This window comes from Lagenorhynchus albirostris, chromosome 20 (genome assembly GCF_949774975.1).
Source record: "Lagenorhynchus albirostris chromosome 20, mLagAlb1.1, whole genome shotgun sequence".
Taxonomy (NCBI): Eukaryota; Metazoa; Chordata; class Mammalia; order Artiodactyla; family Delphinidae; genus Lagenorhynchus; species Lagenorhynchus albirostris.
In genome coordinates this window covers 15,540,213-15,560,508 of record NC_083114.1, presented here as the reverse complement: position 1 = coordinate 15,560,508, position 20,296 = coordinate 15,540,213, and the positions used below count along the sequence as shown (strand labels likewise).

At 49.8% G+C, this 20,296-nt stretch overlaps 1 protein-coding gene and 1 non-coding gene across 8 annotated transcripts in view; both read right to left on the bottom strand.

Annotated features, from left to right (window-relative positions):
* Positions 1–13,776, bottom strand: part of MYO18A (myosin XVIIIA) — a 95,417-nt gene extending 81,641 nt beyond the window's left edge. For all 7 annotated transcript variants that reach the window (XM_060134213.1, XM_060134214.1, XM_060134215.1 and 4 more), the window contains exons 1-2: positions 13,667–13,776; positions 2,282–3,359 (exon numbers count right to left, since the gene is read on the bottom strand). In XM_060134213.1, coding sequence (XP_059990196.1) covers positions 2,282–3,280 — 999 coding nt within the window. In that variant the 5' untranslated portion in view covers positions 3,281–3,359; positions 13,667–13,776. The remainder of the gene's footprint in view (positions 1–2,281; positions 3,360–13,666) is intronic.
* A 6,149-nt stretch (positions 13,777–19,925) lies between these two features.
* On the bottom strand, positions 19,926–20,057 carry LOC132512421 (small nucleolar RNA SNORA72). The gene has a single exon (XR_009538150.1). It is a non-coding gene; the product is annotated as a small nucleolar RNA SNORA72 (small nucleolar RNA).
* Between the last annotated feature and the right edge of the window lie 239 nt (positions 20,058–20,296).

Genomic DNA, 20,296 nt, shown 5'->3' with positions numbered 1-20,296 from the left:
GTGCCAAAAGAGAACAGATGGCTAACCAGCTCCCTCAGAGCTCCCTGGGGACAGGCAACGTGTGGACACAGTTGATGGATGGCCTGATGGGCAGGGTGGCCGCCAGGAGCTGTACCCGTGGGGCTGGAGTTGTCAGGGTACCCCACCCAGAAGCCTGGAGGAGGCGGGAAGACTCTTTTCTTGGCATGGAACTGGGATTAGAACTGCTGCCAAGAAAAGGAGCAGGAGGAAGAGGAGGAGATAGAGGATGAGAGCCGCAGAAGAGGCTGCAGCACTCCCACACCCGCTCCGGGGTCTGTCCCAGGAAGCTGGAATGCTGGGCTCACTCCACTCCCCTCTGCTGTGGCCTGAGTGCCCACCACCTACCCAGGTAGGAAAAGATACAGGGCTTCTCTTAACCTGTCAGAGGGCTCTAGGAGACTCATGAGGATGGGGCTTTCAACTACGCCCCCTGCCCGATCCCTCAGGTCGACAAAGACGTCCTCTGGCCACCAGCTGGGTTTGCCCCACAGGGACGAGAACAAGCCAGCATTTCAGGGATACCTGCTGTAATGTGGAATCCACCAGGGCCTCCAAAGCTAAGCCATCCACTTCCCCAGGGATGAGGTAGCAGCAGCTAGCTGGGAAGGGAGAGTGGCTGGGAAATATGAGATACCAGGATGATCCCTGTGCTATAAAAACAAAACTAAACAGCATCCGAGATGCCAGGCCCAGGGCCCCACAGAGGCCTGTGCTGTGGTTCAACAGGGAGCTGGCAACAATCCCCCAGGGGAGATTCATTCTTTAAGAAGAAGAGAGTTCCATCTGTTAAAAGCAATACTAGCCTGGTAGAAAGCAGACAGACATGGCGACACGGTATGATTTTTGGTTCTGAAATAAAGACTACTCCCTCTAAGTTGCACTTCCCTGAGTTCAGTCTAGCCTGATGGCTACCACACAGTAGGTGCCTGATGTGTGTTTCCGGAATAAATGGGTCCAGGTCTTCCCCTGGATTCCACAACAGGCTCCCTTCCACTCACTACCCTTTCCTGACTAGCAAAGCTGCCTGACCCCACCAGCCCCCGGGTAAAGGAAGGCCGGGAACCCAGCTCCAGTGCTTCCCGCCAGAGTCTAACCCTGCCGCTCCCAGGGCCCCCCTGGCCCGAGACGCTGCCAGGCTGAACAGCCATCTGAGCTCCCACTTCCCCTCCCCAGGAGAAAGCCAGGACCAGGACTCTGCTTGCTTCCTTAGCATTTCCTCCCGCTTCTGACTTTGACACATCTGGCTGGTCACTTAGTGCTGAAAGGTCCTGGCCAGGCTATGCAGTGGTCAGCCTGCAGGGACCAGATCGGAACGATCCTAAAACCCACAGCCAGGACAAAGGGATGGCTAGAGGCCAACCTGTCCCTCCTAGACTGTCTCCAGGCAGAACACTCCAAACTGATTTGTAGCCACCCTATCAAAAGTCCCCTGGGGTTAGAGATCTCCATCCCCTCAGAGACCTGCTCATACATCTAATCTCAGTCTCTTCTGCTCCTATGTCACCCCCTTCCACTGCTGTTTTGTGTGGGCAGGATAAGAGTTGGGATCTCAGGGATAGTCAGGTCATACTATCTCTGTAGGCCTGATCCCTTTTGCCTTTCCAGGGCCGTGCTTTTTCTTCTTCCAAGAGATAATAAAGACTCTTGGAGGCCTAGTGTTCTTTATAAATCAGATCCAGTCACTCCCCTGCTGAACACCCTACAATGGTCCCGTTTCACTGGGATAAAATCTGAACTCCTACCATTATTTACAAGGTCTTCGATGATCTGGCCACTGATTATCTCTGCAACCTTACCTGGTATTCAGCTCCTCAGTCACTCAGGGGTAAAAGGAGGCCTGAGGTCATCTCCCCAGGAGCTACCAATGTGAGCCCTGATTTAAAATAATTTATCTTTTTTTCACCTCCAATATCTAAATAATGGAAATCCTATATTTTAGTCCAGATACCAGTCTGGACCAGTAGTAGCCCAGAGTGGCTCTCACATCTGGAAGTGGCACATGTTAGCCCCCATGCCCCAATTTAGGGCTCAGGACATATTAGCCCACCAGGGTATCATGAAGCTTGTATCGCTGTGTACCACACCACAGGCCAGGTAAGTCGTCCCGGAGCCCAAGGAGTGGCACGGCTTCACCGGTCACACACTCGCTAGGCTCTGACCGTAGCTCCTGGGTACCCCAATCATCCACCCAGGTACAGTCGCAGGAGATGCCAACATCCCCAATCCCTGCTTGCCCCCGGCTGCCCAGGCCAAGACTCACATGGGCTGGCTCCCTGCGGGGTCCCTCGCCGCTCCGCAGCCAGCTCCGACTCAGCTCGCTGAGCTCCGGGATGGGCTGCACCTTGAGCTGCACGCTGTCCCCAGACTGCCGGATCATCTCCACAATCTCATCCCTGGACTTGCTCTCCACATTGTGCCCATTAATCTCCACCAGACGATCACCCGGCACCAGCCCCAGGGCCAGGTCCTTGGTGCCCGCGCCGGGCTCAGCAAAGTGAACCACCTTCCGATAGACCTGGCCCTCGGGGCCCCGATCCAGCATGGTTGTGCGTCGCAGGGAGAAGCCAAAGTCCCCCGTGGGCCGTCGCTGCAGTTCCAGTTCCCGGAGGGCAGGGGGCAGCGGGGGCACCACGGGGGGCAAGCGCAGGTCAGCCGGGAACCTTTTAGTCACCAGCTCAGGGGCTCGGGACCGAGGTCCTGGTCGAGGGATGCCTGGGCCGGGATGCTGCATCAGCTGTCCCTCTAGGGTCCTCACCTCTACCTGTGGAGACGGGGCGGCAGAGTGCTCTGAGGGGGTGGAGGTTTCTGAGGCGCTCTCATCCCGGCTGCGCTGGGAGAAGGAGAAGCGCTTGACAATCATCTGTGAGTTCTGCTTGGCCAGGGAGCCGAACTTGGCTGCCCGCTGCAGCACCGAGCCCCGTAAGCTGCCTTCCTCACCCTTGAGGTCATCACTGGAGCTGGCTGTGCTCAGGTGGCCTGAGTCCAGGATGACACTGCCCCTGTTGCTGTCGGAGTCGATGTCAGTCAGGTGCAGGTCGGAGCTGCTGGCCACCTTGATGGGGATGGGGTTGGAGATTTCCAAGCGTGTCTTCGAGTCACGCTTGGAGGAGCGGCTCAGGTTGAAGAAGCCACGCCTCAGGCTCATCTCTTCCAGGCTCCGCAGCTCCGCCGCTGACATCCGCTCCTTCTTCTCCTTTTTCTCCTTCTTCTCCTTCCGCGTGCCATCCTTGTCCTTGTCTTTCTTCATTAGGTTAAACATGGTGGGGTGCTATTTTTAGGGGTGGCACCCCAGAGGACTACGGGTGCTCAGCACAGGGCCTTCGTGCCCCACCTTGCCGCTGCAAACAGAAACAGGGAGAAAGGTTATTCGAGCAGAGCCTCTTTCTGTGTCTCCAATCCAGACACGGCCAACTAATGAGCACAGCTTTCCCTCACTGAGTGCCAGTTATGTGCCAGGTGCTCTGTTTTACACGGTACTGTCTCAATTAAGGTAATCTTCACAACACTGCTACGGGTAGGTCTGTCATTACCCCCATTTTACAAATACGGAAACGAGGTTTAGATCAGTTTATAAAAGCCCAGACTCCAAAGTCTGTCATTTCCTGTAATCCCTGAAAGACCCAGGCTTAGCTCTGCATGGTGGTGGCATCTGGGAGATCTAACCTCCTGGTTAGAGGATGTCATCAAGCCAACTTGGGATCTGACTTAAGATTCAAATGCAAGGGACTTCCCTGGTGGTGCAGTGGTTAAGAATCCACCTGCCGATGCAGGGGACACGGGTTTGAGCCCTGGTCTGCGAAGATCCCACATGCAACTAAGCCCGTGCGCCACAACGACTGAGCCTGCGCTCTAGAGCCCATTTGCCTAGAGCCCATTTGCCTAGAGCCCGTGCTCCACAAGAGAAGCCACCACGCGAGCCGCAACAAAGGAGCCTGCCTGCCACAACTAAGACCAGATGCAACCAAATAAGTAAATAAAAATATTTAAGAAAAAAAAAAGAAAAGCCACCACAATGAGAAGCCCACACACCACAACGAAGAGTAGCCCCCGCTCACTGCAACTAGAGAAGAAAAGCCCGCGCACAGCAACGAAGACCCAACGCAGCTAAAATTAAATAAATAAAATAAATAATTTTTTTTTAATTAAAAAAAAAGAATCCACCTTCCAATGCAGGGGACGCGGGTTCGGTCGGTGAACTAAGATCACGCGTGCTGCAGGGCAACTAAGCCCGTGCGCTGCAACTACTGAGCCCACACGACACAACTAGAGTGAAGCCTGCGTGCCACAACTAAGATCCAACACAGCCAAAAATAAAATAAATAGATAAATAAATATTAAAAAAAAGATTCAAACACAAAGGAAAAAGGAAATGGACTCTGTGCACCATCACCTCCCCATAACCAATGTCATTAAGGCAATAGGCATCACATGCTACTGGACTCTTTCCTAAACCTGCTATCCCTAGAGCAGCGGCCTTAGCCACTGCCTGACAGAAGATCTTAAAGAACCAACACTTATTTAATGACTGCTACTCACCAGGCATAATGCCAGGCACTTTACACACACTATCTCATTTGAACCTCACAGCATCCCTGCAAGGTAGGTATCATTATCTCTACTTTACAAATGAGAAAACAGGGCTCAGAAAATTAAGTATATGTTAGTTGTCACACAGCTAGTAGGCGGTGACCGCAGGATTCAATGGCAAATGTTGTTTTCTTTCTAGGGCCTGGGCGCCCAAAGTGAAGCAGGGAGGGAGGTAAGGGGAAGTTCCAGACTGAATAGAGGACAGACAGCTGCAAGGTGGGGGTGGGCGTGGGGTCTGCTGGATAAACAGGATCCTGAAAAGCTCACATCCTTTTCCCCAGACCAACACCTAAATATAGCCTCAGGAAGCAAGTCGTGGCAGCCTGAGAGAAAACCCCAGCTCCAGGGCTTATGCGCCTAGGGCATCAACCTACTCCCACCCCTAGGCACACCCATCTGGGGACAGGATGGAGAAAAACCTGGTGGGGTGGAGTTGAGAGAGCCTTCCTTGTTCTAACCAGCAGGGAACAAGAAGCAGGCTGTACCACCTAATTAGAAATTAAACGTACTTTTTTCTTTCTCCATGAAGGCCTCCCGCTCTGAGTTCTAGACATAAGACCTACAAGCTTACCCCTTGCAGCAGCGAGCTCTTGCCAAGCCCTGGAGAGGCCTTTCCTCTCTGTGTACCCCACTGCCACAACCAAGCAGGGCATTCCAGGCCCCCCAATTCTACTGAGAAGGACCCCCAACCCAGGTACAATGCCTAGGAAGGCATCAAGGCCAGAAGTGCCCAAGGGCCCCGGTACTGGCTAACTGCTTTCCCCCTGCCCATCACATGTGGCCCCTGAGAGATCAGAGTATCCTTTCTAGAGCAGCGCTGTCCACAAGAAATATAATTCAAGTCATATATGGAATTGTAAATTTTCTAGCAGCCATATTAAAAAAGGTAAAAAGAAACGGTTAAAATTAACTTTAACAACATACTTTATTAACGTAGATATCCAAAATATTGTCATCTCAACATGTAACCTATGTAAAAAATATTGGGATATTTTACATTCTCTTTTCCGTATTAAGTCTTCGAAATCCAGTGCACATTTAACACTCGGAGCACATCTCAATTCAGACAAACCACATTTCAAGTATTCAACAGCCCTGTGCTTGGGCAGTGCAGTTCTAGAGAACTCTTGAGTTATAGAGCATATCCAAAGAGGTGGGAGATCTGGCCCAGTCATTGGTTCCCTGTGGACCTAGCAGGCACCCCTCTCCCCCTCTGACCTCCGTGCCTACCTGGTAAAACAAAGTTCCCTCTGAACTTTTTAGTTCTTAATGTTCCAAGCACAGTACCTGGGAGTGGGAAGACAGAAAATCTAGGGCCCAAGAAGTGCAAAGCCAGGGACAGCCTCAGCTAGCTGAGCCTGGACTGATTCAGGGTGAAGGGGAGCCCGGCAACAGGCATCCTCTCTTCAGGGCTCTACTGTAATATAGGGGGTCTCTCCCTCTCCTCCTGAACGCTGATGGGGGTATGGACAGACCTACCATATGCTAAGATGCAGGATCTTTGGTTGGTCACTGCTCATCTTACCTCTCATCCGTCACTACCTGCACTCTCTTAAAAGGCTAGGTTAGAAGATGGCTCCAGGGGGACATGTGGGGGAAATGAAGAAAGAAACCCACCTTGGGGACTTGGAGGGAACAAACCAATATCTCAGCCTCAGCCCAACCACAGAGAACCAAACCGCCTACAATGCTATCCCACCAAGACACCTTTTATGGTCTCCAATTCTCACTCTGCAATCCTTACCCAGTGCCGGCTCTTTGCTGGGACTAGATATCTGAGCAGTATCAACGGTACACAGCCCCCAGAATTCCAGAATCTTTGGGCTGTCTCGGCAAAAGCTTGTCCCTCACTAGCATTGCATCAGGCAGAAACAACAGACAGTCACAGCAGCAGCACAGGGGGATAGTGCTGGCAGGAAATGTTAGAAGATCTGGTATCTAGGCCTGGATCTGCCAACAAATCGCTAGGGGACCTTGAGCCTGTCACTTTGCTCAAGGTTGGACTAGATGATCTAGGTCTCTTCTAGCTATAAAATTCCAAATATTTAAGTCTCTTGTGGACATAAGTTATTTATTAACTTTCTGCCAAAGTCACCCTTCTCATCCCAACCCTGGGGCTTTTGGAGACTAGGTCCATTTCAGCCCTTCCCTCATCAGCCCTGTCCTGCCACTGTTATCTACACAGCTCACAAGGTACCCCTTCCCCACTGTTGTCCCTACAATTGCCAGGCCTGGCTGTGGCCTGGGTTCTCTCCTGTGCCACATGTCTAGAGCTACCTGCAACCTCCCCCTCCAGGGTCAGACCTGCAGTATAGCTGCAGCTGCTCCTATGCATCTCAGAGCCCAATTCACCAGAGACCTGGGCTCTGTCAACTTCCTGTGGACCTTGGACTTTCCCGCATCTCCTGTCCTTAGGTCCAAACTCTCCAGCAGCAATCACTACCTCCCCACTCCCATTCCAAGCTGCAGTTTCTACCTGCCTCCCCTTCGTCTCCTACCCCCCCCCACCGAAGGTAACCTTACAGTTTTTCTGACCTCCTTCTCTGCCTTTCACCCCTCACCCTACTCCAGGAGGCCTTTCCTAATTTTAAGTGGAGGGAAGGTCTGTGTGTAAATTAGGGTACGTACCTAAATCATCTTGACCCTACTATCCCCCAAATCAAAGCAAAGTACCACTGAATCAGTCAACTCAGCTGCTTCATTACTTTAAGACAGAAAGCATTTTGAGGGCAAGGACCTTTCAATTCAAGTATGCACCTATCAATTCATCAACAGGAGAAACAATTTACATATTCATATCATGGAATACTACTCAGCAATAAAAAGGAAACTACTACTGATACACACAACAGGGATGAATCTCAAAAACATCTGTTAAGTGACAGTAAAAGAAGACTTCGACATACTGGTATGGTACTTTTTATATGAATTTCTAGTATAGGCAAAAGTAACCCATGGTGAAAAAAAATCAGAACAGTGGTTACCTCTGGGAAGTGGGGGTGGAGTGGGAGTGGGGATTACCTGAGAAAGGGCATGAGGGAACTTTCCGGGGTAATGTTCATGTTACATATCTTGATAAGGGTTTGGGTTGACAGATGTATACATTTTGTCAATTGTCATCAAATAGTGCACATAAGATTAGTGCATTTCATTGTATGAAATATTCACTCAAAAGAAGAAAACAGTAAACAAATATCAAACTCTAGTTAATGATATGTATGCTAATGTATTGGGGGTAACGTATATTGGTGTCTGCAATTTACTCTGAGAGGCATCAAAAATATAAGATGCCTTGAGGGTTGGATCAAGGGATAAAGATGTGATAAACAAGGATAGTAAAGTGTTCACTGTAGAGTCTAGGAGATGGGGTGTTCACTGTAAAACTCTAACTTTTCTAAATGTTTGCAGATCCTTGTGATAAAATGTTGGGAAAAGTATGTATTTATCAAGCACCTACTAAATGTAGGGGATATAAAGATAAATAAAACCCATGAAAGAGTTTAGGCTTCAGATGTCAGGAAACAAAGCTGAAAACAAAGTCGGGTTAACAGCGATGCAATCTTGGGCAAGTCACTTAAAGCCTCTGTGCCTCTATTTTCCCATTTTTTTTAATGGAAATAATAGTACCTACCACATAAGGCATGGGAATTAAATGAAATATGTATATATGCCCTTCATATAATGCCTAGACCAAACTAAGTCCTCAAGAATGGTACCCAGTGGTAGCAAGGCACATTCATGCCATTTAATGGGATGGTAGAGAGGATAATAAAGTACACAAATGACTATCAGCACACATATGACTAAAATAAGTCTAGACATACAATCTTAGTGCTCTACAGAACCTTTGTATATGGAAAGTAAAGCCCAAAGAAGTGAAGGCAATCCAGTTAGCACACGGCCAAGCTGGATCACACTGGCTCGAGTCCAGAGGCCCCATATAACTACTGCCAAGATAAGGACAGGCCATTCATAGATGCGGAAATACAAATGGCCAACAAACATGAACAGGTATTCAGCCTGAGTAAGAGTCACAGCTGTGCGAAATAAAACAGATGTATACTGCGTTCACTTAGCAGTTTAGTAAAAACTACCAAGCTAACATCAATCAATTAGAGGATGAGAAGCAGGGTGTCCCAAATGTGTTGCTGGGAATGTAAGTTGATAAAAGGAGGGCAAGTGTGTGGTATCTACGAAAATATTTAAAGGTACATATTCTTTGACAGGGCCATTCCATTTATAGGACATCTATAGATATATTCACACAATAAACATAGCTAATCTTTGCAGCACAATAAACATGGCTAATCTTTGCTATTTCATAATAGCAAAATTCTGTCTCTATAAATGCCCATCACTAGGGGAGTGGCTAAATTATAGAACTTAGCAGTTATTTAAAAGAATGAGGTAGGGGCTTCCCTGGTGGTGCAGTGGTTGAGAGTCCGCCTGCTCATGCAGGGGACACGGGTTCGTGCCCCGGTCCAGGAAGATCCCACATGCCGCCGAGCGGCTGGGCCCATGAGCCATGGCCGCTAAGACTGTGCGTCCGGAGCCTGTGCTCCGCAACGGGAGAGGCCACAGCAGTGAGAGGCCCGTGTACCACACACACACACACACACACACACAAATCTATTTATATAACATATAAGTATTAAACTATAAATACATAATATATAAAATATTCATAACAAGCTTTTAAAAAATAGTCTGGAAAGATCTGTTACACAAATATATCAGTGATTTTTCTCTGTGGAATAATGGCAAAGAGGGGTAACACTTCAGCTTTCTACCTCATAGACTTGCTACAGAAAAAACCTTTTTTTAGCATGTTACTTTTGTGATTTTAAAGATCAAAGAAGAAAAAAGGAAGGTGTGACAAAGTAATAAGCAATGCATTTGGCATTAAAGCGGTAAACCGGTTTGCAATGACAAGTTCAAAGCTGGCCATCTCATGCTTTGAAAATGTTTCAGTGACTTGGGGGACTTGGTTAAAATAGATCTCACTAGTGTCTTGTGGCTTTAAGTGGGGACAGATTTAAATGGGTCACCCTGCAGCTGGCAAAGTAGAAACCCCAGGAAATGGAAACTATAACATTAGAATCCCAAGAAAAGGGCGCCCAGACTTGGCTGCTGTGGGTGTATACTTAAAACGGCCAGTCCTCCCACCCTCGACCACACTCATAAATAAATACAAAGGAAATACTTTCCCAAGAGAGCCGGCCTCTCTCCCTTGGCCTCTGACCTCCCTGAGCGGCCGTTTCCTACCGCCCCGAGGCCTTGATGGGGCGCTCGCCCGCCCGCCAGCCCGGACCGAGGAATTGCACGCGTGGCCCAGGGGGGCTCGCCCGGCCCGGGCAGCGCAGGGTGACGCCTGTCGCCGCCGCCGTGGAGCTTCTTGCCGGCGGTCCTGCTGAGCCCCGCCGCGGCCCATGACTCACTGCCAGGTCACATGGAGCTTCTCTGGCTCCAGGTGTGCTCACTCACTCCGTCTGCACGCTTCTCACATGACATCAGCCGGCCCGGCCGCCCGGCAGCCGGCTCCCTGCCCTGCCCGCCGCAGCGCCGGGAACCCTCGACCCTCGGCACCTCCAGGCAGCCGGGCCGGCGCAGACGCAGCCCCGCAGCGCCTCCGCTGCGATACCGTCTCCCCTGGAACGCAGCAATCCCGCAGGCCCCGGGAGAAACGAGAGCGGGAGACGTGCCAGAAGCCCGGCCAGGTCCCCGGCGGCTCTTCCAGATGCACCTCCTTGGCCCCCCGCGGGGCCTGTCGCAGCCCGCGGGGCGCTAAGCTCAGCTAACACCCCAACACCCCACCTCCTGTGTGACCTTGAGCAAGTCCCGTCCTCTCTCTAGACCTCAGCTTTTTCAACTCTAAAATCTCCATGGGCCTGAGACTTCAGACTTGGGCTTCGCTGAAGAGGTATTCAGCTCAACCACAAACTTGAGGTTCTAATCCCGCTCTCCCTCTGATTTGCTGTGTGACCTACAGCCCATCATCCAACATCTCTGAATACTAGAGAATAACAAAAATAATTCCTTGTAAGTGACTATAAAGTACCTGGCTGCGAGAAAGGGCCCTGGGCCCTGTAAAATCATCAGTCCACAATTTAAACTGCTGCCTGACTGTAAACTATTTGAAATGTCAAGGGAATGTGGATAATTTACAAGCCACACAACTCCTACCTCAAGAGAAAGGGCAGGAAAGTAAGGGGTGGAGGGTGAGGGGGTTTCCAAGTCTGCTCCCCACCCTTCCCAATCCAGTTCCCACTACTGCACCACCTGACCCTCTAATTCAGGCTGCCTCAGAAAATGGTGATGGGGGGTGAGGTGCAGTGAGCAGATCTTAAAGAACCCCGGGGCCTGACCCAAAGCAGAACTTAAAAGCTCCATCAAGCCCCCAACCCAAGTCCTGGGGAAACCTGTTAATCATAGCACAGGGTGGGCTGGGCCCTCCCAACCCCTCAAACCTTTAAACTATATCAGGCCAGAGCCCCTCAGCTTTACCCACCACACCCAGGAGAGGCCTAGGACAAGGCCTGGGGCTCAGGGCCACCAACAGGACCCTGCTCACGTGGATGTTCTGGCTCCAGTCTGTGGTATCCACTCCAGGTGAAGGAGGTCTGGCTGGGGACAGACCTCTGGTTGAGAAGGAGTAAGCACAGCCCTGCTGCCCTGGAGATCTGTGACACAGCAAGTCTGAATCAAGCCTTCCTGAGTTCCAACAACTCCCTGCTCCACCTAAGAGGGTGGATTCTTCCTTTCACACAAGCCCCACTTCTGCCCCTCCCAGTCAACCTTCAGGTACCTGCCACTGGGGGACCCTGGAGTTTTCAGGCCCAGCTTCTGAAGACACATGCACCCCTCAATGGACAGCCTCAAGCTATGCCAGTGAAGCGGTCTCCAGCCAACAGGCTGGCTGCCCAGACTGCCAGGCAGTGAGGTTGAGGGACCAGGCAGGAGTCAGGAAGGGCACGATCCACCTGAAGATTTCTGAGGAGAGCCTGGATCGTGAGAGGAAGCCCTGGGACACACACCCTGGCACCTGAGTCAGGCCAGGAGACAGGAGTAAACAAACTAGATATTCAGAGCTGCCAGGTGCCAAGTCATCAACTGTTCAAAGCTCAAAGCTCCCACAGGAAGTGACCGTCAGCATTCTACCCCTTCCTCACCCACCCTCCACTCCCACCTGTGATGCTTCTCATTCCCCTAACCCCCCAACACAATAGCTTCCCCCATCATCTTCCTGGAATTGAGGCCCCAACTCCAATGTTCCTAACCCCAAATGTACAAGCACACCTCCACCCAAAGCTATATATAACCAGTCATGTCCAGCAACCAGGAGGATGCTTCCTGGAAAGTCCTCATCACAAAAGGACAGAGGGCAGGCCACTGACAAAGAGCCAGTGAGGTCTGTCCGGAAACCAGAGACCTCAAGAGAGCAATTTTCAATATCTCCAACTAGAAAGTAGCCCCTGAGCTAATAGGGTGGGGAACATGAGGCAAGGCCAACTCCATTGCCATGACAACAGGATACCAACCTGCCCAAGAAAAGGGCTCCACACCTGGTAAGCACATGGCAAGGCAGCTTGAACCTCTAGCTTCAATGTCTTGCTAAGGTGTTCTTGCTCTTAATCACCGGGACAACCTTCCATCCCTTCCAGCATGGCCGCAGTGCAGACACACTCGGCACCATTCGCTCTTCATAGGGGGATTTACTAGGCCTCCTCGGCCACAGACATGCTAGGTACTCCAAAAGACAAAACGAACCTACATAAATCACTGGCAAGGTGAAGAGGGGAGGGAATCCAATTCCATAATTTGGGGGGACCATCTGAGGGCAGGAAGGCCCTAGGCAGGAAAGCTCTTCCCAGGAAGCACCATCCCAGGCCTCCCTACACAAACACAAACCATGAGGACACTGCCAAACACATGCCCCATTGGCCAAGGGACCAGGCAAAAGGAGTACTGCTTAAAAAATGAACTGGCAGCCTCCCCCATCCTCACCCTCCCCGCCAGCTCATTCTGGCCGGCAGCCTTTCCAACTAATCAGCAGGACACACATGCCTTGCAACAGGGTGACACCGCCATCCCCCACTGCACCCCTACCCCCAAACAAAGCTCCAATGTGCGGTGTGTCCCTGCAGGCCTTATCTCAGCCAGGAACAGGACCCACTCCTCACCAGGCTTGGTACCAGCGGCACCCCCAACAAGGGGGTGGGGGGCAGCGAACCTTACCATCTCCCCTTCCCATTGGCGAAGCAACTGGCATGACAGGTTCGCAGGGCGGGGCATCAGGGCAGTCTCTCCCAGAGGCCTGGGGCAGATAGTCCAACCTTCCCACACGCACCCCACCCCTTGGCAGGGAGAGGTGAGGTGAGCAGCCATTCGCAGGGGACAGCTGGCACGCCCTAATCCCCAAAGCCTACCGTTCACCCACCCGCCCCCCGTCTTCTGCCCCAAGGGGAGGGGGCCCAGGGAAGCAGGGTCTCCATTGTTTTGCCAGCTGTCTGGCAGCTGCTCCTTTGAGAGGAGTCCGGTGTCGGCCTGGCAATGAAAGGGTGAAGGCCGCTGGGAGGGATAAAGGACTCGGTGGAGGTGCTCGCCTTCCCCGCTGCCTTCCTCAGAGCCTCGGTCCGTCAGTCTGTCTGGGGGGCCTGGGCCTGGCCTCGAGAAGCCCCCTACCCCCCGGGCTGCAGCCTCCACCCCGCAGCTCGGGGCCACCTGGGATCCCCCGAGCCCCGAACGCCCCCCCGAAACTGAAGGCCACCCTGTCCGGCCTCCCCCCGCCCCTCGAGGTGGCAAAAGGGGCCGGAGCTCGCCCTCCCGCCCCACTCCCGGTCGGCCCCGCGTCCCGGCGCCGAGCTGCGCGGCACGGCCAGGGACCGGAGCCGGGAGTCCGGGCCGCCGCTTCCAGGGTACAGGGGAGGAGGAGGAGCCGGCGGGCCCCGCCGCCCGCCCGCCTTCCCGGCCCGAGCCCGCCCCGCCGCCCCCCCCACCCCCACCCCGGGCCCGGGCCCGGCCCGCTACCGAGCGGCCATCCCCGCCGCCCCGCACTCACCGGCCGCCGGAGCCCGCCCGGCAGGCAGCAGGAGCGGAGACGCGGCATCCAGCGGCCCCGGCCCGGTCCGGGCAGGAGCGCAGCACGGCGCAGCACAGCGCCGCCCCCCGCGGCCGCACGAGCCGAGCCGAAAGGGAGCTCCCTGCTGGCGGCTCCGGGGATAAACGGCCGGCCTTCCTGGCAGCGCCTGGGCGCGCCTCCAGAGCGGGCCAGGCGGGCACCGGGAGCTGCCCTGGAGGCCTCGGTCCGGGTCCGAGAGGCCCTGCCTGGAGATCCTGTCTGCACTGGGCACTGGGGGCTGCTGAGCGTGCCCAGGGCAGGCCCCGGGGTCATGCTGAATGTATGGAACAGGCTCTGTCCGCGGCAGGCACTGGTGGACTCTGCTGGCTGTGTCCAAGAGGGTGCTGCCCAGGACAGTGCTGTCCAGAGAGAACAACTGAGCCTCGCGGGCCACATCTTCCCAGGGTGGCTCTGCAGAGACAGACATAGGGTGCTGCTGGAGGATGCCAGATGGCCTAGTCCAAAGCAGGCACTGCCAGCCATGCCCAAGGTGGCACTGGAAGAATGTACTCCCCAAGGTGGACACAGCCTCCTGGTGGCTTGGCCTGAGAGAGCCCTGTCTCAGGTGGAGCTGCCTAAAGGATGAGCCAAGGCCCAGGAGTCACAGCCATAAATGGCACTCACTCCCCAAAGGAGTCCAGCAATGCCAAGATTAACAGCTTTCAGAAGCTCTTTGGAATGAGGTCTGCCCCTGGGTCCTCATGTCCTATCAATATCGGGTGAGCTGCTCTACCCATTGAGAAGGAATTTTAGACTTTCTGGAAGAGGCCAGAGACATTTAGAGACCAGACCTCCAAGATAGGTGCTATGCCTTGAGCTGAGAGAGAGAGGTGGGCATTTCTACGGGCAGTGTCCATACTGAAGGGAGGTACCCCAGAACGTGGAAGAAACTGAGTGGGGTGGTGCAGGTAAAAGGGTGTCGCAGACAAGGACAGCTGCCTCCGTAAACAGCCCAACCAGGAACTTCTGGCAGGCGTGGCCCAACCTGACAGACCAGGGAAGGTTCAAGCAAGGGGGCTCAGGAGCTAAGAGCTGAGTAAGAACTGAGAGATCCTGAGGAATAGACCAAACCCAGAATGTGCATGTTGGATAAAGGAATAGCATGTAACCCAAACTCAATGCAGCACACTTTTACTGAGATCCTGCTAAGTGCCAAGTGCAGCACACTCTGAGGGACATAGAGCTATCAGACCTGGAGCATCTCTCCAGGGAACTCACATGGTGAGGGCGGGGGCTGGTAGTGAACTTTGACTGCAGGGGGATTCACCACGCTGTCATCCCTTGGATGATGAGATGACGCTATAATGGATGGCTTATTTGGCTGGAGGAATGAAAGAAAGCTGCTCTGAGGACATGCCATTTGAGCGGAACCTTGGAAGCTAAGTAGGACAATGATTATCACTATTGCTTTCTGAGCAGCTACTATGTGCTAGACACTATCTCTATTCCTCACAACAAACGTATGAGGGACACATTTTTTTAAAAGATCTTTTTGATGTCAACGATTTTTTTTTTTTTTTTTTTTTTTTTTGTGCGGTACGCGGGCCTCTCACTGTTGTGGCCTTTCGCATTGCGGAACACAGGCTCTGGACGCGCAGGCTCAGCGGCTATGGCTCACGGACCCAGCCGCTCCGCGGCATGTGGGATCTTCCCAGACCTGGGCACGAACCCGCGTCCCGTGCATCGGCAGGCGGACTCTCAACCACTGCGCCACCAGGGAAGCCCTGATGGCGACCATTTTTAAAGGCTTTATTGAATTTGTTACAATATTGCTTCTGTTTTATATTTTTTGGTTTTTTGGCCACGAGGCATGTGGGATCTTAGCTCCCCGACCATGGATCAAACCCACACCCCTGCATTGGAAGGCGAAGTCTTAACCATTGGACCCCCAGTGAAGTCCCTGAAGGAGACATTATTTTTATAGATAGGGATTGAGTGCATGGACTCGGGAGCCAGGTTGCCTGGGTTCAAATTCCAGCTCGGTCAAGGCTAGCTGTGCTACTCTGGGTGACTTACAAAACCTCTCCGTGCCTCAGTTTCTTTATCTGAAAAAGTGGGCTAATAATGCCTGCCTCAAAGTCTATTTTGAAAATCAAATGAGTTTAGTGTTTTCAACAAATGTTGCTGGAACAGCTGGACATCCACAGGCAAAAAGAGAGAGTCTAAACACAGACCTTACGCCCTTCACAAAAATTAAAATGACTCATAGACCTAAACGTAAAAGACAAATACACAAAACTGCTAGACGATACCATAGGAGGAAACCTAGATGACCTTGGCTACGGCAATGATTTTTTGCATACAAAACCAAGGACATTTATGAAAGAAAGAACTGGTAAGCTGGACCTCATTAAAATTAAAAACTTCTGCTCCGTAAAAGACAATGTCAAGAGAACGAGACGACAGGCCACAGACTGGGAGAAAATATTTGCAAAAGACACGTCTAATAAAGAAATGTTATCCAAAATAAACAAAGAACTCTTAAAACACATCAATAAGAAAACAAACAATCTGATTTAAAAATGGGCCAAAGACCTGAACAGTCACTTCACCAAAGAAGATATACAGATGGCAAATAAGCATTTGAAAAAAGACTCTACATCGCGTGTCATAGAGAATTGCAAATTAAAACAACAAGGTACTATTACACACCTAATAGAAAGGCCAAACTCCAGAACACTGACAACACCAAATGCTGGTGGGAGTGTGGTGCAACAGGAACGCTCATCCGTTGCTGGTGGGAACGCACAATGGCACAGCCACTGTGGAAGACAGTTTGGCAGTTTTGGGTTTTTCTTTTAATTTAATTAATTAATTTTTTATACAGCAGGTTCTTATTAGTTATCTGTGTTATACATATTAGTGTGTACATGTCAATCCCAATCTCCCAATTCATCCCACCACCACCACCCCCCGCCCCGCTTTCCCCTCTTGGTGTCCATACGTTTGTTCCCTACATCTGTGTCTCACTTTCTGCCCTGCAAACTGGTTCATCTGTATCATTTTTCTAGGTTCCACATATATACGTTAATATGCGATACTTGTTTTTCTCTTTCTGACTTACTTCACTCTGTATGACAGTCTCTAGGTCCATCCACGTCTCTACAAATGACCCAATTTCGTTCCTTTTTAAGGCTGAGTAATATTCCATTGTATATATGTACCACATCTTCTTTATCCATTCATCTGTCGATGGGCATTTAGGTTGCTTCCGTGTCCTGGCTATTGTAAATAGTGCTGCAATGAACATCGGGGTGCATGTCTTTTTGAATTATGGTTTTCTCTGGGCATATGCCGAGTAGTGGGATTGCTGGGTCATATGGTAGTTCTATTTTTAGTTTTTTAAGGAACCTCCATACTGTTCTCCATAGTGGTTGTTTCAATTTACATTCCCACCAACAGTGCAAGAAGGGTTCCCTTTTCTCCACACCCTCTCCAGCATTTGTTGTTTGTGGATTTTCTGATAATGCAGTTTGCAGTTTCTTATACAACTAAACACACTCTTCCCATGTGACCCAACAATTGTCCTCCTTGTTCTTTACCCAATGGAGTTGAAAACTTATATCCACACAAAAACCTGCACACGGATATAACAGCTTTATTTATAATTGCTAAAACTTATAAGCAACCAAGATGTCCTTCAGTAGCTGAATGGTTAAACTGTGGTACATCCAGACAATGGATTATTATTCAGAAACCAGCTATCAAGCCATGAAAAGACATGGAGGAAACAAATGCTTATTACTAAGTGAAAGAAATCAATCTGACAAGGCTATATGATTCCAACTCTGTGACATCCTGGAAAAGGTAAAACTAAGGAGACCATAAAAAGATCAGCTGTTGTTAGGACTGGGATAAGGGAGGGATGAATAGGCAGCACACAGAGGATTTTTAGGGCAGTGAAACTACTCTATATAATACTGCAATGATGGATGCATGTCGTTATACGTTTATCCAAACCCACAGAATGTACAACACCAAGAGTGAACCCTAATGTAAACTGCAGACTGGGTGATGATGATCTGTCAGTGTAGGTTCATCAGGTGTAACAAATACACCACTGTGGTGTGGGATGTTCATAGTGGGGTAGGCTGGTGGTGGGGAGGGTGAAGGGGGTATGTGGAAACTCTGTACTTTTAGCTCAATTTTGCTATGAACCTAATATTGCTTTAAAAAATAAAGATTATTAACAATTCAATGAGTTAATATGTAAAAAGAACATTTCCCAGCATACAGTAAGCATTCTATAACTGTTAGCTTTGTTTTCATAACTTTCCCAACTCACAGCTAGGGAAACACAGCCTGCAAGTGGCAGAGTGAGGATTCAAACTGAGGTCCCCAGGACTCAAAGCCCATGTTCTTTCCCCTGTACCACGGCAATGAATGAATAGACATATTAACATCTGTGTTATTTATGTGCGTCCACATCAGGACACTCGGGGGTAGCACACGGTGTTCCTAAGAGCTCCTCTAGCCTGAACCAGGAACCAATTTCAGAAACCCGGCAAGAATGAAACACCAGAGCAACGCCCACAGTGACTCTGGCTCATGGTCACTTGTTTATTAATCTTTTACTTCTCAAAGGTCAGAATAATCCCTGCCCTGGCTCTAAGTAAAAGTAAAAGTAAAGCCCCATTCACCCTTCAAAGAAAAACGTCACAGCAGTGTCCACATAAAATAGCCCAGATGACCACGGAAAGGCCAGTTTTTTCCAGAAAATTCGTAAGCTCCTAAAGCAATCTGACTCAAGTCGAGAAGCCCCTAAGGGAGAAGGCTGGTAATAATAAATATCCCTTACAGCAACTGAGCCTTCACTATGGGTCAGCATTAAGCTAACCCCTTGGCTGGCATTGTCCCATTTAGTCCTCATCCTCACCCTATTAGGGAGGTGATGTTCTTATCCCCATTTTGCAGATTAGAAACCAGGCTGAGGAAGATGAAATAATTTGCCCAAGGCCACACGACTAATAGATAGCAGAGCCCGGAACGCTTGCTCTGAGTCACTCTGCTGGGCTGTGTCCTGGGCAGAGTGAAAAGAGCGTGGACTTTGGGGCCACGCGGCTTGAGGGGACACGTGGCCTAGCAGCTGCTGGCAAGTTCCTTGGCCTCTCTAAGCCTCAATTGCCTCATCTATAAAATGGGCATAATAATAGTGCCTACCTCATAAGAGTGTGAGGATAAAACAAGCAAATTCATTTAAAGCAATTAGCCTAGTACTTGACAGGTAGTAAGTGGTTAATAAATGTTAGCCCTTATTAATCTCTCTGACTCTCCTCATCTGTAAAATGGAGGCTGGTAATAATGTGTAAGTCATAGAGTTATTGTGAGGCTTAGAGGAAATGGCACAGGTAAAGCATGATGATACTCGTCACACAGTAAGCTACCACGATATGACACTCCAGAAAGGATCGCAAATAAGCAAGCCAGTTTTTTTTTAAAGCTCACGGAATTGCATATCTGTGTGATAGCAAGTGATGTTCAGGTGACAAGAGCACATGTTGAATATTGTTCCTCAAAATGCATTAGCCGAAGATCCTTTATTCCTTTGCATAGACATTTGCAGTGTGGATGCAGAACCCTCTCTAGGAGACTTGAAGCTAAATTCTTAGAAGAGAGTACCTGCCGAATACCAGCCCAAAAAAAGGAGCATGTCGCTGAAATGACATAAAGAAGTTTAACTTGGGAAAGTTCAAACACAGACAAAATAAAAGAAACAATATAACAAACCCCTGAGTACCCATCATACAGCTTCCATCAACTCCTGGAAATCTTGTTTCAACTATACTCCCCCCTATAACTGTAACTTTAAAACAAATCCCAGATCTCGTATCACTTCATCTGAAAACATTTTGGTGTGTATGTCTAAAAGATAAGGATTATTTTTGAAACAACACCACATACCATTGTCACACGTAAAGATTTTAAATAATAATTCCCTCATATCATCAAAGTTCAAATTTCCGATTATCTTCATAAAGTTTTTTTTTAATTGCTTGTTTGTTTGAATAAAGATTCACATGTTGCAGTTAGTCAACTTTTTTTTTTTACAATTAATTTAATGGCAACTGGTAATCATCAAATTAGCAATAGTTATCTTCAAAAGTTATTACACTAGTTGTGCTGTAATTTCTCGAGGTTGATCAGATACCTAGAGTCACAGACATTTCCCACATAAGATGCATTATATAAATCAGGCTTGATTTATCACCAGCATTTAGAAAACCAGACCTAGGGAAAGAACTAGGTCTGGGGATACATGCATGGTCTTAGTGTAGCAAATTCTTAGCCTGCTCTGATTATTATAAAATCAGAATAGCAAGAATATTTGCAGGATGTGACTTTTAAGTATCTTTTAACCTACAGGTTTCTCTTCTATCTCTTCCTTTTTTCCCTCACAACTCATTTGTGGGAGAAACTAGGTCATTTATCCTACAGATTTTCCACAATCTGGACTTTGTTGATTGCATCCCCATGGGGTAGTTTAATATGATACTCTGGCTTCTGTATTTCCTATAAATTGGTAAATAGATCTAGAGGCTTGAGCAAATTTGAGTTTTATTTTGGGGGGAA